The following is an 18,958-nucleotide window of genomic DNA, read 5'->3' as shown; positions in this document are numbered from 1 at the left end:
TGAATGATGGGAGAAACTAACCTTTTCGAAACTCTGCATCAATTTAAGCAATTGCTTTGGAAAATTATTCACTGTATTGTAACGCTCAAAACACCACTGGCTGGCGACACTTGCTTGTCAAATTTGATAGCTCTGACTTTTCCCGCTCCGCTCAGAATTCTGAGATGTCATGTGAAAAAGAAAAGACACCCTATTGAATTCTATGGTTTTACGTATCAAGACAATAATAATAATAATAATAAAAAAACATCTGTTCCTTGGCAGGTCTTAAAATAATAATAAATACAACCTCAGATCAAAAACAACACATGACATAGACTGAGTCATTATTTATTTAACAAAAACTAGGACAAAATAGAGAAGCCATGTGTAAAAAAAAATAAGTACACCCTTACTGCTTCCATTAAAAGCAGGCACTGCTAATCAAACGTAGAAGATTTGGCAGTTTGCTGGTCTGGAGCATTCAGGTGTGTGTTAACACAATGCCAAGGAGGAAAGACATCAGCAATGACCTTAGAGAAGCAATTGTTGCTACCCATCAATCTGGGAAGAATTACAAGGCCACTTCCAAACAATTTGAAGTCCATTATACAGTGAGGAAGATTATTCACAAGTGCAAAACACTCAAGACAGTTGCCTTGTTAGCATGTTAAATGTTAAAGTTCATGGAAGTACAATTAGAAAAAGACGGGTCAAGTATGTTTGGAAAGGTTGCCATAGGAGCGAGCTTCTTCTGGCAGCACTATTTAGGTTTGCAAAGTTGCATCTGAACAAACCACAAGACTTCTGGAAAAATGACCTTTGGACAGACGAGACCAAAATGGAGATGTTTGATCATAATGCACTGCGCCACATTTTGGAAATTCAAACTAAACCTAAACCTGATTGAAATTCTGTGGCGGGACCGAGAGCCGTGCATAAGCCCAACCTCAAGGAAGTGAAGCAATGTTGTAAAGAAGAGCAGGCCAAAATCCCTAAATAAATACAGAAATAAAGTCATACAGAAAGTATTACATCGCTAAGTTATTGCTGCTAAAAGTGCTACAAGCAACTGAATAGTTGGTCACCATTGGGTTCTCTTTTGGCTTTATGTTGTTAAATAATTACACAGTGTAATATGTAATATGTTGTTCATCTGATGTTGTATTTACCTCATTTAAATTTTGTATTATTATTATTATGTCCTAATAGGCCTCATTTTAATTTTTTGTGTCCTTTCTTTTTCACTGTAAACTCGCAATCGCTATAAAGTTCGAATTGAGAGATATATATAAAAATGTAAGATTTTACTGCAATTTGCTAGATAAAAAGTCGCCATTGGCATTTTTTATTTATTCTGTGGCGGAAACAAGCTTTCATTTTTGTGTGAAGAAGACCGTATAGGTGTAAAATAAATGTGCCTTTATTATTCTGTTCATATGACTGCTGGCCTCACATTAATGTACATGATTTAAACATATTTCAAAAGTACAATCCATATAATTGTTTAGGACTGTTTACTATTTTTATTCCTAGAAAAAAAGGTCTTTCTTTGTTACATCTGTAGTTGTGTGAGTCGTCCTGTAGGGAGCGCTGTAGAGTGCCGCTTTCAGGGCTGGTCCTGTGGTGATCTCACTCACACTGCCTTTTACAGGAAAACACACAGCTTTCTCATGTGAGAACACACAATACAACACATGCAGAGTGTAGAGCGGACAGTCTGACAGTCTTCGGCAAGGTAAGGCGCCTTTTTTTCATATTTATGTGTATTGTTGAACGGTATAGTAAACTATTACATATGGACATTTTAAAGAATTTTATTAAATGTTATATTACTTTCTTAATCAATTGGGATTACGATGACTGTTGCTTAATTTTCAGCCGTGAGAGTAGCGGGTTCGGTTGTAATAGTTTATTTAAACGCCGTGACTTAAGCTACTAGAGGTATCGAATTATTTCTGGGAAAAAGTTTTTATAACACTCAACATCATATTTTTAGAATGTCACACAAAGATGTTTGTGGCTTCTCTGCGTTCCATCCTAGCCAATAAGTGTTAGCAGTAGGACAGCAAGTTCCCCATGTAATTATATCCATAACATGTGTTTACTGTTGTGTTGTTTAGTGTATATTTTAGGCTATACTCAGTGATTATAAGTCTGTGATTTTAAGTGCACCAACTACGAAGCACTTTATGACCGACCTTCTCTTCTGATATGGTTTGGTGATACTGTATCATATCAGATGCCGTCTAACTTCCGCCGTCTGTGTGGGAAATATCACATGCTGACTCATTGGTTTATCTCTCTTTATGCCCATCTGCAAACTATTTCATTTTCACTTTACTATGTTTGACAGTGCAGTAGTTTGAAATATTTGCTTAAAGGTTTTAGACTGTGTAGCCTATATGTCAACATATATTTAAAACAATCTGAATATCAAAAGCAGATTTCCTTAGCAAATTCTACAGGTTGTTGTCCAGAGCACCAACATTTCTGCATAATTTCACATTAAAAGATAGCAGTAAGATGACTGATTTCAACTTAGAAATTTGACCCATTCTGATCTAAGTTTATGTGCTTTGCTGACTCACCGAGTCCTGTTCTGTGAGATAATGTCTGGGCACAGATGATTCACAGTGGGGGCAAGATGAGGTCATTTCCCCCTCGATCAAAAGGACAAATGAGATTGTTGATAATCTCACCATACGGATTTTTGTATTTGAACATCTTTCTATGCCTTCGATGATGCATGGCATAGCCTTTCAGAGTAAGATGCATGTGTGTGTGAAATCTAGCAGTCATCTTTATGTCAATACAAATTCACATGCAAGGAGAATATGTCTCTATTTATATATAAATGTCACATATGTGGAGATTTTGCAGGTCTCTGTCAAAGGCAAGTGGCCAAAACATTTGTCAACCTTACAATGAACACATTTTTTTTTTACATGCATTTGCATGGTTTGAGGTACTATTCAGTGAGGTACAGCTTGTGGTATTTCATAGAATGATTCAGAATTTATAGTTGACTAAAAATAGCTCAACTTCATGATGTTCCAAATCTTTGTGATTAAAAAATCGGAGTGTCATAGAACAAAAAATGAGATTTCTAGAGTGTAACCGTGGCGATTTTGATTTGCTTTTTTGTAGCACCATTATGATACTCTAAACCTTTGATACTTTGGAAATATGTAAATATAAAAAGGAATTTGCAACACAATACCTTTGGGCATACTTGTCAGCCACGGGCATTGACAGAAAGCTGCAAGGAAATGTAACAAAATAATTTGCGTTTCCACTTAAATGATCAGCTTTTGTTGTTTTTGGATCAGTGTCAATACATGTACAGGTCTCTCATTAGCAGCAATAAAGTTGTGCAACAACAACAACTGCAATACATCAACATTCCGATTTAACAAAGACAGCTTTTGCTTATAAGAAGGCTTAACAAGATTGCATGAGAAGAGGATTCATATCAGCATGAGATGACGGCATGATGCAGAAGTACAAATGTAATCGGGCTGACTGTATTTCCACTTGTTTGCAGAAGGCTGCTATTGGGAGTCCACTGAGATCAGCAGATATTCCTGGTTTTTACTGTACCAGTAAAACTTCTGCAAACTTCTGTTCCGCACCTGAAGGGTGTATGGACATGTGCGTGTGTCTGAACATGTTTGCCAAGTGAAATCTAATAGTTTAACTTGTCAAACCTTTAATTATACCAACCACTTCTGAATGATTTATATAGGGCTGCCCCTAATAGAAGACTAAACATTAGTCAACTAAAAGAGGCTTAGTTGACCAAATTTGAATTGGTCGTTTAGTTGTAGAAAAAAAAACAACTCCAAAGGATGTGGCGAAGTCACACAGGCCGTGACGGACTGATCATTAACGCGGCTGGTCCATGTGTCGAGCAGGAAATCCAAATGTTCGTCTATCATTCAATATGTCAAATATGGCTTATCATTTGAAATATGCAAGTATAGTAGCCTAATGTTAGCCTCTTTACATGGCCACTCGCTCTAATGTTAACCTAGATAAATGTGCGCTATTATTTGGCGCATATCCATCCAAGTGTTCAAGTGGAAAAGAGCTTAAAATACGGTGTCATTTTTGGTCAAACAGATAAGAGTAATACATAATTCGAAACTTTCACTCAAAAACCAAACTTTTGCTTTTGTAAAATAAAGAAAACAAACAGGATGCGTTTTCTTCGTCTTAGTCTCCGTGAACTTCTTTGAAGCGTGTCACAATAATGTGCTGTTAGCCGACTATTCGCTTAAATTAACGACTACTAGTTGACTAGAAAAATCTTTAGTCGGGGGCAGCCCTACATTTATGTTTATCTTTATACAATTGGGTTCCAAAGGTTTGAGACTTGTATATATTTAGCGTTTTTTCCCCCTTGCATACATTGTCACATTTGGTGTACATGTCTTTTATTTTGCATATTATCAGTCAGTCATGTTCCTGGTTTGTCATGTGATTTTCCCTGACCCCATCAAGTGTCTTGTTTTCATTGGTTCTTTTTTCCTTGTGTCACTTTTCGATTGGTTCATTGTTTCATTAGGTTCAGGTTTTTCTTGTTGCTCATTAGTCTTTGTGTATAAATAGCCCTCATGTTTCATTGTTCCTTTGTCTAGCTTTGTTCCATGTTACTGCTGTTGGTGAGTTTAAGGAGCTGTTTACACGACGCTGTTTTCAACCAAAAACGTAAAACTTGTTACGCTTTTTGGCCGTTCATTTACACGACAACAGCGTTTTGGGTGCCTGAAAACGCTCTCCTTGTAAACAACAAAAACGCGAAACTCTGAAGACGATGACGTCTTGCACATGCTTATTACGTGTTCAATCTATAGTGTTTCATCGGCATCTAATGGCCTGGCAGCAGAATACAGCGGTTTTAGTCGTGTGTGCGGATCCGTGTGAATGGGGATCGTTTTGACAATGTCTGTACGTGGAAAACTCAAAGAAAAAACTTCTCCATTTTACACATATCGTTGTTGTGTTGTGTTGTTGGGGGCCTGACAATGCAAACCTTTTGAAAATAATACTAATGTCATCTCCGCATAGTATTTCTTTACAAAGTGACATCGCCAACTACTGGCCTGGAAGAATAATACAGCAGTTTTAGTCGCTTTCGCGGATTCGTGTGAACCCTTAAATTAATTTAGTGTGCTCTCAGACTTTTTGGAGTTTTTTAGTACCATCAATCTGTTTCTGGTCTGTTAACTGTTAATTCTCTCAAGCATGTGCCAGACATGCTTGTACAAAAATGAACAGCAATAGCATGTACGCTTCTAGCAAATTCCTCATGATCAGAACTTGAAACAACTCATAAGACCGAATTATCTTCTGCATGTAAAGATCGAAATCTAAAAAATGAGAGGCATCTCGTCTTAGATCTTTTGAGTTCTTTGCAGTGGTATAGTTAAATTTCCGACAGGCTCACATTATACTCTCCATTCATACTTGACCTTGTGTTCAGATCAGTTGTGTATAGTTCTGTTATCACTTAAAGCGTCCATGCATTTACAGTAAACGAGTTCCAGGCACTTAGGGAGTTTTAACCTAGCCTGGCCACAACATGTCCATCAGGTTTTTTAAAGCAAACTGCAAGTGCTTTCTCCCACATTTTTCTTCTCCATGTCCTGGCTTAGGGGATGGGACACCTCCGGACTGATTTAATGCTGTGTTTAAGTCTATCGTACAGGCTGTGGAATGAAGCCTGGAGGATGGATTCAGTACAAAGAGTCTGTTTGAAAGTTAATTCTGTTTTCTTCACCATTTGGAATGGTTATTTTAAGTGAGCTGTCAGATGTAGACAATAGGGTAGAAGCTGGGCAATTCCTCTTATGCAAATAGAGCCTGTTGTGTCTCAATGTATAGACCATTCATAAAAGGACATCAATCTAATGGCACCAAGAAAAAAGCCATTAGGCTGCTACAAACAATTAAGGTAATTATGGCGGCCAATGCAAAGTGCTGCATGACCGATGGACGAGTTAATGTGAAGGGTGTGTGAGAGCTCAACAAGAGAACATTAAGTCTTGATTGTAAAGTTCACAGGGTGCGGTTGCGCTCCTTTCAAACTAACTTTTTTTTTTTTCCCCAGAATGCACTTTTTTCTGTTGATTGTCAGGCTGCATGTTTTTCTGTCACATTAGAGTGTTCTATATTCTAAATTGCTTTGCTTGGTGTGTCAGTTTGCAGATTCCCCCCCGAGGCTGTTGTTCTTTCTCTCATCGTGCGCACGTCCCCTTCGTTCTGCCTGCAAGGATAAAACATCACAGGGCTGATGATTTTCAGCTCGATATGCACTTCATATGCACACGTGTGCTGCAACGTGTGTGTACACAGAAATATAGAAGACAGGTGAAGACAGGCTGGTTTACATATGACAGAAATGAAAGTCCTAGAAAATCAAGTCAAGTGACTCGAAAATGATTCATGATAAGAACTGTACACTGCAAAACTTACATAACTGGATAAAGTGTTGTGTAGGCTATACAATTGCATGGGAGCAAAGTAAAAGAAAATCACTTATTTTTAATAAATGTAAAAATAAACCATAAACATTTGATTGTTTATCAGACACTCAAAAGAACAGCATTTATTTAAAGCTCCTGTCCGTAACTTTTTTAGGGTTAAAAATTATCCAAAATAAATGTATGAGCAAGTACATAACCAGCCAGTGTTCAAAACTATCTGCTTGCCTTAGCTCGATTCAAAACGGCAAGCTTGTAATAATGTTTTTAATTCCAGTGGTACTGGTGGATTTCCACGGGAAATTCGAGCATGTCTTTCCGTCATTACGTCACATCTGTACACATAAAGAAGGAGTCTCGGCTAGTAGGCTATGTTGCGTGAGGATGTTGGAGGTGGAGATTTATAGCCTTTTCTCACAGAAGTTGATATAATTAAACTTATTCATATGATGGCAGATCCTGAAAGGTTAAAACGACAAGATTCACCCGTTGTAAAATACAAAAGACTTTGGACTTCGGAGTGACTACAGAAAAAAAGAGACTGCAACCGGGCCCATGCGAAAAAAAGGATAAATATAAATAAAAAGGGCATTCAATGTAGTCACGCAATGCTGATGTTGTTAACATTAACAATTTGAGAACAAATTAGTATAATTTGCACGGTTTGATGTGATATGATAGGCGATTTACTTAGTTGGTCAGAACAAATGTGGATGTTACTTCCTTGTTCAGGTGTCATTTTCCAGTGAAAATTCTTAAGTTGGTCATACTTCCAAAATGTATAATCTGTGATTCCGAATGACACTATCTACACCGGCGCGGTGAATGACAGCCGCACATTCTCCTCAAAACGTGTTCATCCGCGTTGTGCCGTGTTGAGACACAACTCGCTTAAAGTCAATAACAGCAATTGCAGATTTCGAACCGAGATGGCGACAAAGAGGAAAAAGCTTTAAAGTAGAAATCTTTTATAACGTAATTGTCTTTACTATCACTTTTGATCAATTTAATGCATCCTTGCTGAGTAAAAGTATTAATATATTTAAAAAACTTTAGAAAAATAGTGTATATAAGTATAATATAATATCACAACATATCAGCATTTCTTTAAAAGAAACTTAATATATTGGAACATTTTTTAGCTAATTCTATCAGATATGGCTTTGATCAACCTGACCAGCAGATCATTTACGTTGTCCTGTAGTGTGTTATTGCATTCATGTTGTGTGTTTAACATTTGTGGTATTTCACACACAGCAGTGACCCAGACAGCGGTGACACGCATAATCCACAAACTGTGTTCTTATCTCTTTAAGAACCATTACCATTAAGCTCAGAGGCAGCTCATACTAACCTGGTAAAGCCACTACACCTCTTATTATTGACTTCCATACAAGGCTCACCATCTGTTTACACAGACGCTCATGTCGTGCCTCCACCCTTCACTGGTATCTGGTGTAACTGGCAGTGGAGTGAATCAGCAGTCTCTCTCTTATTCATTATCTCTTTCTGCTGTCTGTGGTCCGATCTAAACCTTTTCTCCTCTTGTTCTCCTGCATGGACATGTTGACATCTCTGTTAGGTGTAATCACTTCCTCTGAAACGGATGTTACTCGGTTGTCTGCAGGAACAAGTTGATTTATAGTAAACCACAGGTTGTTGAATACGTTAATAGAACTTTGTTTGCCATTGTAAATGCTTTGTCATGATTTATAAATGGGTTTTGTCATTTTGAAAGGGAAACCTGTTTGTCACCTTTATTTATTTTGTGCTTTATTACAATACAGATTGTCAAAGCAGATTCACAGTGATAAACAAGAAAATAACGATCAGTTCAATAACTGTAAAGTTAAATTAATTATAAAATTAGTTCAAATGTAGCTATAAGCAGCTCTTTATTATTCAGCTCGAGTCAATGTGTCAGTGTTGCAAAAATCGTGTTTTGTTCTCATCCGATAGTGTCAGTGCAGTCAAATCAATAATATTACTGAATATTAAGTGTCGCAATTGTACTGAGAATTGCAAAAATGATGACTGTTTTCAAACACTGACTGTTTTGGTTGCGCCATTGCCAATTTGCCGCTGTGTCGGGCTGGTTTGGATGGTCCAATAAATTCATCAACATTTTAATAGCAACACAGAATAATTGTGTTTACACTTTTTCAGGGAAATCCACCTACTTATAGCGTACTTATACTTGTCTCTCCATATTAAGCTAGGATATTAGAAAGCGATGTATCACAGAAAACATGACATCATCTTTAAATGTCTAGATTAACTCCTGAATTATGTAATGTAATGTTTTTTTCCCATTCTTTTTTTAAACATTCGTTAACTACATTAACATTATCTAATAATGAACTGCACTTATAAAGCATTTATTAATCTTTGTTAATGTTAATTTAAACATTTATTAATACTTTATTAAAATCTTGTTAACATGAGTTAATGCAGTGTGAACTAACATGAACAAACAATGAACAGCTTTATTTCTATTAACTAACATTAACAAAGATGAATAAATACTGTAACAAATGTATTGCTCATTGTTAGTTCATGTTAGTTAATACATAATGTTTAATAAATGAACCTCATTGTAAAGTGTTACCAAACTTTAATTTTTCAATCTTTCATTCACATAGCCTTAAAGAAGGATTTTGATTTGTCATAGAAATAAAGGTATAGTACATATGTTCCCATTATGCTCATTAAATGGTACTGTTTTATGTGGAAATTACATAATTATAATTGGGCTTTTATTGTGTCTAATTGCCAGTTTGTTCCAGTGTCTATTGGAAACTTGTCTCGTTTTCTCTAATTATCTATCCTGCTCACCTTATGTAATTCTTGTCTCTTTTTTGTTTCCTCTTAGAAAGATTGCAAGCGTCACTGGCACTGCACAACTACATCCAGAATTTGATCGCCAAGACTTCGTAGAAAATATTACAGGTACACACATTTCCTCTCATATTAAGATAAATATATGTAAGCAACCATGTAATTGTGTGTTGCTTTAACTATAGGGCACTTTATATCCCGATTAAAGAGATTAAAGGGATGGTTCACCCTCAAGTTGTTCCAAACCTGCATGAATTTATTTCTTCTGCTGAACACAAAAGATATTATGTTCAGCAGAAGAAAGAAATGATGACAAAATTAACTTTTTTGGGTGAACTATCCCTTTAACTATTATAGATTTTATTCTTTTACCCTTGTCTCCAGACACAGACCTTCAAACTATTTAAATCCACCATAACAATATTACATTTTTGAAACTGAGATTGAAATAATCTTTAAACATTTCAATAGTCTATAGTACTTTTTTTTTTTTTTATATATATAAATTTATTTTATTTATTAAGGTTGCATTAAATTGATGAATAAATGATGAATAAATGCTGTTCTTTTGAACTGTCATCAAAAAACAGAAAAAATCCTTAAGAAAATATATAACTTTTTCCACAAGAATATTAAGCAGCACAATTGTTTTCAACCTTTTTTTTTCTTCTTATTTCTAGAACACGTTAGAATGATCTCTGAAGGAGTAATGATTCTGAAAATGTAAAAATTTTTTGCATCATGGCATAAATTACATTTTAATATACAGGTGAAACTCGAAAAATTTGAATATCGTGCAAAAGTTAATTTATTTCAGTAATTCAACTTAAAAGGTGAAACTAATATATTATATAGACTCATTACATGCAAAGTGAGATATTTCAAGCCTTTATTTGTTATAATTTTGATGAGTATGGCTTACAGCTTATGAAAACCTTTTCACAATATTCAAATTTTGAATTTGGGGTTTTCATAAACTGTAAGCCATAATCATCAAAATTATAACAAATACAGTATTGAAATATCTAACTTTGCATGTAATGAGTCTATATAATATATTAGTTTCACCTTTAAGTTGAATTACTGAAGTAAATGAACTTTTGCATGATATTCACATTTTTAGAGTTTCACCTGTATATTAAAATAGAAAATGGTTATTTCAAATTGTAATAATATTTCACAATATTACTGTTTATGTACTGTATTTTTGATCAAATAAATGCAGCTTTGGTGAGCAGAGACTTCTTTCAAAAACACAAAAAAAATCTTACAGACCCCAAATTTTTGAACAGTAAACAAAATACTTTTATTGTGCATCATTTACAATAAATTAGTTTTTCTTATTTATATGTAAAAATGTATAATATTAGAAAACAACATAATTGTTTGACTTTATAATTTACACACTAAATATTAGTGTGTAATGCTAATATTATCCTTAGCAAGACACATTTATTTTTTTTCAGGTTTTATTCCAAAAAATTCCATCATGCGAGTACAAAATTTACATTTGATAGTTCAGAAGCAACAAATAAAGGTCCACAGGGTCAAAAGTGCACATACAAAAAGAAACACCCAATTATACACCTACTCAAAAACATCCTTCAGAATCCTGCCAGACTCCCTGGGTTTAGAAAGCAAGTCTCTGCACAAAGTGACAACTTCAAAACTAATGTGCTGATGTCTTTGTTTGCTTTTCCAGCTATTGTAATTGAAGTACCAAATAAGTCACACCGGACACAATACGGAGCAGAGGATCAGCTGTTGGCAAGAAGCAGAAACGTGTCAAGATGTTGACCGATGAGGTTTCACAGGTGCAAGAGGTCAGTGTTGTCACCGCCCACTCATTAACCATGAAAAATGTGTTCATAATCTCTATGTGTTTGTCTTCAGGTGAGATACTGCCTGAAGACTCTGAGGGAGCAAATGGCAGCCAGACAAAACAATAACAACAATAAGGTACAATATTGTCATTTTTACCTGTTCTGAAGGATCTCACAAAATCAGTGTGTATATATATATATACTATATTAGATATTTAGAGTAGGTATCCATTATTTCCTCGGTTGCTACACTGTGTATTGCTGGTGTTTTTTTCCCCATGGGCTTTGAAATGCTTGGCAGATTTCTTCAAATGACTTCGCTAAGTGGTCTCATTTGTAAAATAACCTGTTTTGTGCCCTAGATTCCATCTAATGGCTTTAAAGTTGATGTGCTTGTTAGCAAAGCCAATGGCTCCAGTGGGTTTTTGAACGGATCTCACTCTAAAAGTCAGGTAAACTATTTGTCATGAACAAAGATTATTCATTTGCACCATTATAAATACACACCTATACAGCAATAATGTATAGGCTACTTACAAAAGCAAACAAACAGAGGCACTCCCATAGAAAGAGAAAGAAAACATTCAGTCCACTCAGTGTATCACATTTCAGTCGTTTTGGACAGGATTGAACGCTGTATTGTGGGTAAAAAAAAAAAAAGCCCCTTTCCTCCATTAAGGGTATTTATCCCTCAGTCTTGAGTACCTAAAAACTTTTTGAACTAAATTGAATAACCTCCCTGTTTGAAAATGGATGGAAAATGGGATTCCTGTTCTGCTTTACGGACTCCCAAATAATAACGTTAATGGACACAGAGACACAAAGTAACAGATTCTGTTCAGCCCTTTTAATGAGGATATGTGATGATAATGATGACGTACGTGGATAAATAATTTGGCCAAAAAACAAACACTACCACATCTTGTTTCATAATTGTTTTCATGTTGATGTGCTTTGAAGCTCTGAGATTTGGGAGCGTACACACATTAACTTTTCGCTTCTGCCTGTGAAAAGTCACACCCTTGACATGATGCCTTTGGGAGCAGCCATTGCCAAACTTGTGGCTGCTCAGGAAACAACCTGTCATTCTGCCTTTACTACACACCTACAGCGCCTCCCATGCACAGACTATATTTTTTCCTTATTTTATTTAATAATTATATTTATTATCATATATACGGTAATTATAAAACAAATTAATACTTATTATTAATTGTTTTTTCTACAAGGTAGAGAAAGAATTAAAAGAACGTATTAAGTATAAATAACATTCTAAAAGAATATCCCATGTAAGTTATAATATCCACACACCATGCGCACAGAGGATATTTTTACTTATTTGATTTAAAGAGGACCTATTATGCTTTTTATAAATTCCATCTTTCTTTAGTGTGTTATGTTGCTGATTGAGCATGAAAAAGGTCTGCAAAGTTACAAAACACAAAGTATACATGATACGCCTCAATTGCAGTCTTGAGTTTTCTTCCGGGAACGTACACTTCATAATATTCCCCACTTGCAACCCCATTTCACAGCAAAGTTGGCACATTTTGTAAACTGCAGTAAAATCAAGACTTCTCTTAAATTCTCTTTAACCTTTATGCAAACAACAAAAGTACAAAGAAAAGATTTCCAATGTTCTGACTGAAGAACTTCATTGTATTTTGTAAATATAATTTTATTTAGATTTTTAATGGCTGCAACACACTCCAAAAAAGTTGGGACAGAGGCATGTTTACACGTGTCACACACATTTCCATTTCCTTTTACTTACACTTCTAATCATTTGGGAATTGAGGATACCAAGAATTTTTGCCCATTCTCGCCTGATACAAGACAGCTGCTCAACAGCCGGTGGTCATCGTTGTCTGATTCTCCTTTTTATGATGGGTCATACATTATCAATAGGAAACAGATCTGGACTGCAGGTGTAGACTGTATGAAAAAACTGAATGCAGAATGAGGAGTGGCATTGTCTTATCCTAATAACCATAGACTTCCCAGGAAAGATGGCAGTATACATCTCTGTACAATCCCAATATATGTCTCCACGTCAATGGTATCTTTACACACACAGCCCAGGCATACACAAAAAAAACAAAACGGGTTGAGGCCTGGTTGAGTTGTGTAAGTCGAGTGTTGAAACTTCTCAAAGCAGTTGACCAATCACAACACACTGGTCCAGCCGACCAATCAGAGCACATTGTGCTTTTTGTAGTGTTGGGTCAGAGTCCACCTTGTCTAGGCCAAGTCCTTAACCAATTGAGTTAAGAGTGGGAGATGTTTAATAATGTCTTATCCTAATTTTATGTTGTTTCTTATTGTCCGAGTCGGTGTCAAGTAAGTCCACCCGAGTGCGTCCGAGTTTATATAATTGCAGTCCGAGTCCAAGTACCCCAACTCTAGAATACACTTCTGCACTATTCTATGATGTTTTCTTGTATAAATAGTGCGAGTAGTGTGTTCACATGGAAAATGACAAATAGAAAGAGTGCACTATAAATACTCGGATGATTTAACCGCAAAAAACAAGCGTGGAATGTTGGACACTTTACGCACTCAACTTTGGCAGACTTAATTTATGACAAAATAACTGTATAAAATGCATACACTACATGGTTGAGTAGATAGTGTGTAGTGCGACATTTGGGATGCAACTGACAGACTGGGAGCAATAATGTAAAATATGTGAAAATATATATATATTTTTAAATTCAAGCATGAAACCCTATTCTAGTAGATCCCAACAAACAAAATCAAGACTAAAAGGGCATATTTTGCACTTTATTCGTATTATCTTAATATATTAAACATATAAATAATATACTAAAAGAATATACCAAATATGAAATTAAGTGCAGCTGCAAATGATGCTACACTTTTTATCATATACTTTTGTACTATTTGATCACCATATTTATATATTATGGAATTAAATTTTTTTTAAGGTACTACAAAATTTAAGGTACACAAATACATATTACTGGTATATTTTACTGTAATAGCATGGTACATTTTTAAAGGTTGATGATACAAAATGAATATATGAAATATATGCAATTTTAAAATATTTTCTTGTGTTTGCACAGGCTCAGGAGGATGATAAAAACTGCATAGCCTTAAAAGAAGTCACCAAACATATGTACACTCGTCTGCAAGAGATGGAGAAGAGACACCAGGAGGAGAAAGAGAGGCTGAAGGTCAGAAATATAATTTTACAAAAAATTTATATAACGGTGACATAATGTGGTTTGCCTTTTCTTAACTAAGCACCTTATTTTTTGAAACCCACATTAGGCAGAAAACATCGAATATCAGCGGCGGTTTCTAGAGGATCACAACTCTCAAATGCAGAAAGCAGAAACCAAGGCAGAGGAACAGAGCAAAAAGGTGGAAGAGATGCAGAAGCGTATGGGTGGTTTGGAGCTGGAAAATGCCACACTACGAGAAAAATTGGCTGCGAGTGAGGCTGAACTCGAGAAACTGCGAGGACTGAAGAAAATGGAGAGTGAGGACAGGTGAGCCCTTGTTTTTGCCGACCCAAATGGCTGCGGTTCTTCTATACATAATGCATTGTTCTCATATGTTTAACTGTGTCCTTGGCAACATTAAATATTTTCCACCTGCAATTTAGGAAGTAATACACTGGCCTAATTAGAACTCTATTAGTTGCATTGTGCTGCCATAGAAACCATCCTTCAATGTCACGCCGAGCTCTCACATGGAATTGGACTTGCTGTGACTCATTGTTGTGCGTTGAAAGTAGACTCACCCTCGGTGTTGCTAATGCAGTTATTTCTTTGTTACACACATGTTACTAAAAGTGTCATTGAGTGTGTGTACACATAAAACATACAGGTTTTCTGCACTGCAGGTCTGAACAACTGAAAAAGGAGCTGGCAACTCTGAAAAATAAAAACCATAACTTGGATGACATGCTCAAAAGTCAACAAAGGAAAATCAGAAACATGATCGAACAGGTAATCATTCCTGTGCATAGGATATTTGGAGAAACACCCAACCACTGAGACAAATCATTAAATGGCATTTGCAAACCATTTTACTTATGTAATCTTGATGTATTTTGAAGTCAAACAGGATATTCAATGAAAGAACATTTTGAGGGAGGACTGGATTTTTATATCAGGGTTTCTGCGGATTTCATTGATTTCATAAAGTCATGGCATGAAATGTTGCATGCGCTACAAAAAAAAAAATCTTTGTCCTGTTTTCCAATACAAATATCTAAATATCTTTGATACATTTACTTGAGATGCAAATGTAAATATAGTCTTGAAAAAGATTTATGATTAAAACAAGTATAAATATTTGGCAATGGGCTCAGAAAAAGTTATTTTATTCAAAGGGAATTTTTCATTACTCATTGACAGAGATTTGTTCTTGTTTAAATCAAAACATAATATTTTTTTTTAAAGACTATATTTGCATCTCAAGTAAATGTATCTTGATTTAAGAGTCTTTAGACAACTGCACTGGAAAACAAGACAAAAATTCTGAGAAAGAACCACTTTTCTGCATTATGATCAAAGTACAGTAAGAGTTATTTCAATATTCTATAGCTGGGAGTGATTCAAGGTGATTTTTATTTGTAAAATGAATTAAAAAGTAATGGATATATGTTGAAAGTTGTATTTTCAAACTCAACTCTGAAGTGTTGCTAATACAACTCATTGTTCCTCCCTATAGACGTTTATATTTAGAGAACACATTGTCGTATTTCCCCTTCAATTTATTCCTTTTTTTTTTTTTGTCTTAATGTCTTAAATTTACCTTCATAAAACCTGCAGAAACCCTGTGTGTGTACTATATACTGTGTGTGTGTGTGTATATATATTTATATATACTCCCTCAATGTATATATATATATATATATATATATACTGTAAAAATAGTAGCCATTCTGACTTTTAAAGAAATATGCTCATAAAGATCAAAAAAGGTAGAAGAGAGGACAAGATTAAAAAATAGGAAGATCCTTTTTTGGTGATACAAACAGGTTGTGTTTTATAGTGTTTGCTCATAGATCAGAAGTGAAACTCAACCTCAGTCATAAATAAAATATGCTGTCATTTCCCTGCTGATCAGCCTCAGTGCTCTTTAGATCTCATGTTACTCATAATAGCTTCGCCCATGAACAATGAAATAAAAGCAAGAAAAGCATTATGCTTCATAAATCCAGCTCCATTTAATGTCTGTAGATTATGCACATTTTATTTCAATAATGACTCCTGATTAACTATATCCTTGAATGCATTTAAAATCAGTTTGAGCGTGATTAGTGCTTGCATTCATTTAATTATATGTCCATGCTGCACGTTAACAGGTGCAAAATTCCCGAACCGTAATGGAGCAAAGAGACCGACTGATCGGCGACCTTAAAGAGAGGGTGTCTTTCCTTGAAGCTGAGGTCAGTGTCTGTGTTCTTTCAGAGAACCTCTTTATTTTTTCCCTGCATTTCACTGTGTGACTGTAACATCAAATGTGACCTACAGAACAGAGAGATGCATGACCGGATGGAGTTTTATACGGGCAGTCAAGAGCCTGAGCCATATAACTCCGACATGGGGTCCAAGGTTGTCTACAGGTATTTCTTTCTTATAATGTACACATGTAAAGAAAAGAAAACGTATACTGTGTGTGTGTGTGTGTGTGTTTGTGTGTGTATATATATATATATATATATATGTATGTATGTGTGTGTGTGTGTAAAGTAGATTGAAATCTAAGATTGAATCTAAGTAAAGCAATTGGAAATGGGAGGGAGATCTCTTTATGAAATAAATGTTTTCTATAATACACATTGGCCACAAATAAGGGCACCCTTTTATTCAATACTTTTTGCAACCTCATTTGCCAAGGTAACAGCTCGAAGTCTTCTCCTATAATGCCTGATGAGTTTGGAGAACACCTGACAAGAGATCAGAGATCATTCACCCATACAGAATCTCTCCAGATCCATGTTGGTGCTTCTCCTCTTCAGTTTTCTAGGTTCAGGTCAGGGGACTGGGATGGTCATCATGGCAAAACCTTACTTTCATGCTCAGGGACCCATTTTTTTGTGTGGATTTTGACGTTTGTTTTGGATCATTGTCCTGATAGAAGACCCAACCATGGGTCCATTATACGATTTTTAGCAGATACTTTTCTTGAAACCTTTCCAAACAACTTGTGGTGCTGTTCGATATTTTTTTTAGGCTTTCTGACCCCAAGACTCAATTCATTCCTGCAATTCTCCAGCTCTGATCCTTGGAGAGTCTTTGGCCACTCAAACTATCCTTCTCGCCATGCATTAAGACAATATAGACCCGTGTCCTCTCCAGGCAGATTCGTAACATTTCCTGGTGATTTGTAACGTCTAAATTATCGTCTGAAACAGGAAGTCATGTCTGGGTCATTTCATCTTTCTAGTCACCCTGACCCTGATATTACAACAATACGTTACTGGGAACATAATAAAGACACCTGGACTCGGTCGAGACCAAAAGCCATATTTGGCAAAACCAGTGGCCGAGACCGAGACAAGTCCGAGTCCGAATACCAGCGAGTCCGAGACCATGGAAAAACGGTCTTGAGTCCAGACTCAAGTCCTAGATCGGACTTGTGTACTACAGCCCTGCACCCTGGTGTGGTAAAAACTGTAAATTAATATACCTTAAATATATTTTACTTATAGGAATTTCTTGGGGTACCATTAATTGTGGCCAACGTGTAATAGAAAAAAAAAATAAACACATTTCAAAATGGGATCTAAAAGGAAAAACCATAAAGATTTTTTTTCACTGCCTTTTATCATATTTACCTAGGATGCCAATAATTCTGACTATGATATTCAAAAAAGTATTTACCATTTTGTATTCTAGCAAACCTCTGAGGCCAACAAGCCCAGGAAACAGGTCACTGCCATTCATCAAAGTGGTCGAGATCAAGTCTTAAACAACACGAGAAAAGATGAAGATTACTGATGGAAGAGACAGAGACTGTGTGTGAGTGATAGATGCATTGTGGAAATGGCAACAAGCATTCCTTCTCTCCCAACATTTATGCAACATCCATCAGTTTAGTACATTATCTAGCACTTATTTTGTAAATAAGTAATACAATACTTTGTATATAGGACTGTTCTGTCTCGCTTTTGTAATGTCACATGTATATTGGATTTGTAGATCATACACTACATTTTCATGCCTCAAGCAACTTTATTAATTGTAGTAGATCTTGTGGTGATATTCATGTTTCCTAATGATCTGCCACTGTGTATCTTTCATCATTTTACAATCTGATAATGCAGCCATTGTATAAATCTTGTTACTGACAGCCAATTTGAGTAATCTGATGAAGCCAAAATGTATCCCATATATAATACAACACAAACAATATTTCTGTGCAACTTATGTAACTGTGTATACATACTATATACTGATATACAGCTCTGAATTTGACTACCTTGCATAGTCTTTTCCCATTGGGAACTGTAACTGTATTGTGTTCTGAAGAACTATTTTTTTGTTTTGTTACTGTATTCAGTGCTAGACTCTTCCATCCATCTCTCATTAAATGTGAAAAATTGTGTTACTGTAGATGGAATTGTAGTACTATGCACATGTCCCTGGTATTGTATTTAGCTGGTACATGTATTTATCTTAAGGGCTAATAAATAAAACGTATTTAAGACTGCTTGCAATATGTGTAAGACTATGTGTGTTACTTTTTACTTTTATAAAAGTGTAGCGACTCCATTTTGTTTAGTAGGCTACTTGAAGAAATGTTGTGTATTGCAAATGGAAATTAATTTTTAAAATGTACGGTGAC

General features: G+C 35.5%; 1 protein-coding gene across 4 annotated transcripts; it reads left to right on the top strand.

Annotated features, from left to right (window-relative positions):
* The first annotated feature begins 1,601 nt into the window (after nucleotides 1-1,601).
* Nucleotides 1,602-18,958, top strand: tuft1b (tuftelin 1b). 4 transcript variants are annotated; one of them, XM_079591551.1, is made up of 12 exons: nucleotides 1,641-1,717; nucleotides 6,186-6,354; nucleotides 9,340-9,416; nucleotides 11,008-11,128; nucleotides 11,199-11,264; nucleotides 11,491-11,580; nucleotides 14,218-14,328; nucleotides 14,426-14,646; nucleotides 15,003-15,108; nucleotides 16,473-16,556; nucleotides 16,642-16,733; nucleotides 18,010-18,834. In XM_079591551.1, exons 4-12 carry the CDS (start codon nucleotides 11,096-11,098, stop codon nucleotides 18,080-18,082), a joined length of 876 nt encoding a protein of 291 aa, XP_079447677.1. In that variant the 5' UTR covers nucleotides 1,641-1,717; nucleotides 6,186-6,354; nucleotides 9,340-9,416; nucleotides 11,008-11,095; the 3' UTR covers nucleotides 18,083-18,834. The 4 variants fall into 4 exon arrangements, with proteins under 4 accessions (XP_079447675.1, XP_079447676.1, XP_079447677.1 ...); XM_079591552.1 differs by lacking the exon at nucleotides 1,641-1,717 and adding an exon at nucleotides 4,616-4,646; XM_079591549.1 differs by lacking the exon at nucleotides 6,186-6,354 and having other exon boundaries at nucleotides 1,602-1,717; nucleotides 18,010-18,958.

Source organism: Phoxinus phoxinus (genome assembly GCF_949152265.1).
Source record: "Phoxinus phoxinus genome assembly, chromosome: 19".
Lineage (NCBI taxonomy): Eukaryota > Metazoa > Chordata > Actinopteri > Cypriniformes > Leuciscidae > Phoxinus > Phoxinus phoxinus.
Note: the sequence above shows the minus strand (reverse complement) of the source record. Positions and strands in the feature narration are given on the sequence as shown.

Coding starts and splice junctions, on each gene's coding strand:
- tuft1b (XM_079591549.1), top strand. CDS start 11,096: ATGTTGACCGATGAGGTTTCACAGGTGCAAGAG. Junction 11,581..14,217: donor GATCTCACTCTAAAAGTCAG/GTAAACTATTTG, acceptor GTGTTTGCACAG/GCTCAGGAGGATGATAAAAA. Junction 15,109..16,472: donor TCAGAAACATGATCGAACAG/GTAATCATTCCT, acceptor GCACGTTAACAG/GTGCAAAATTCCCGAACCGT.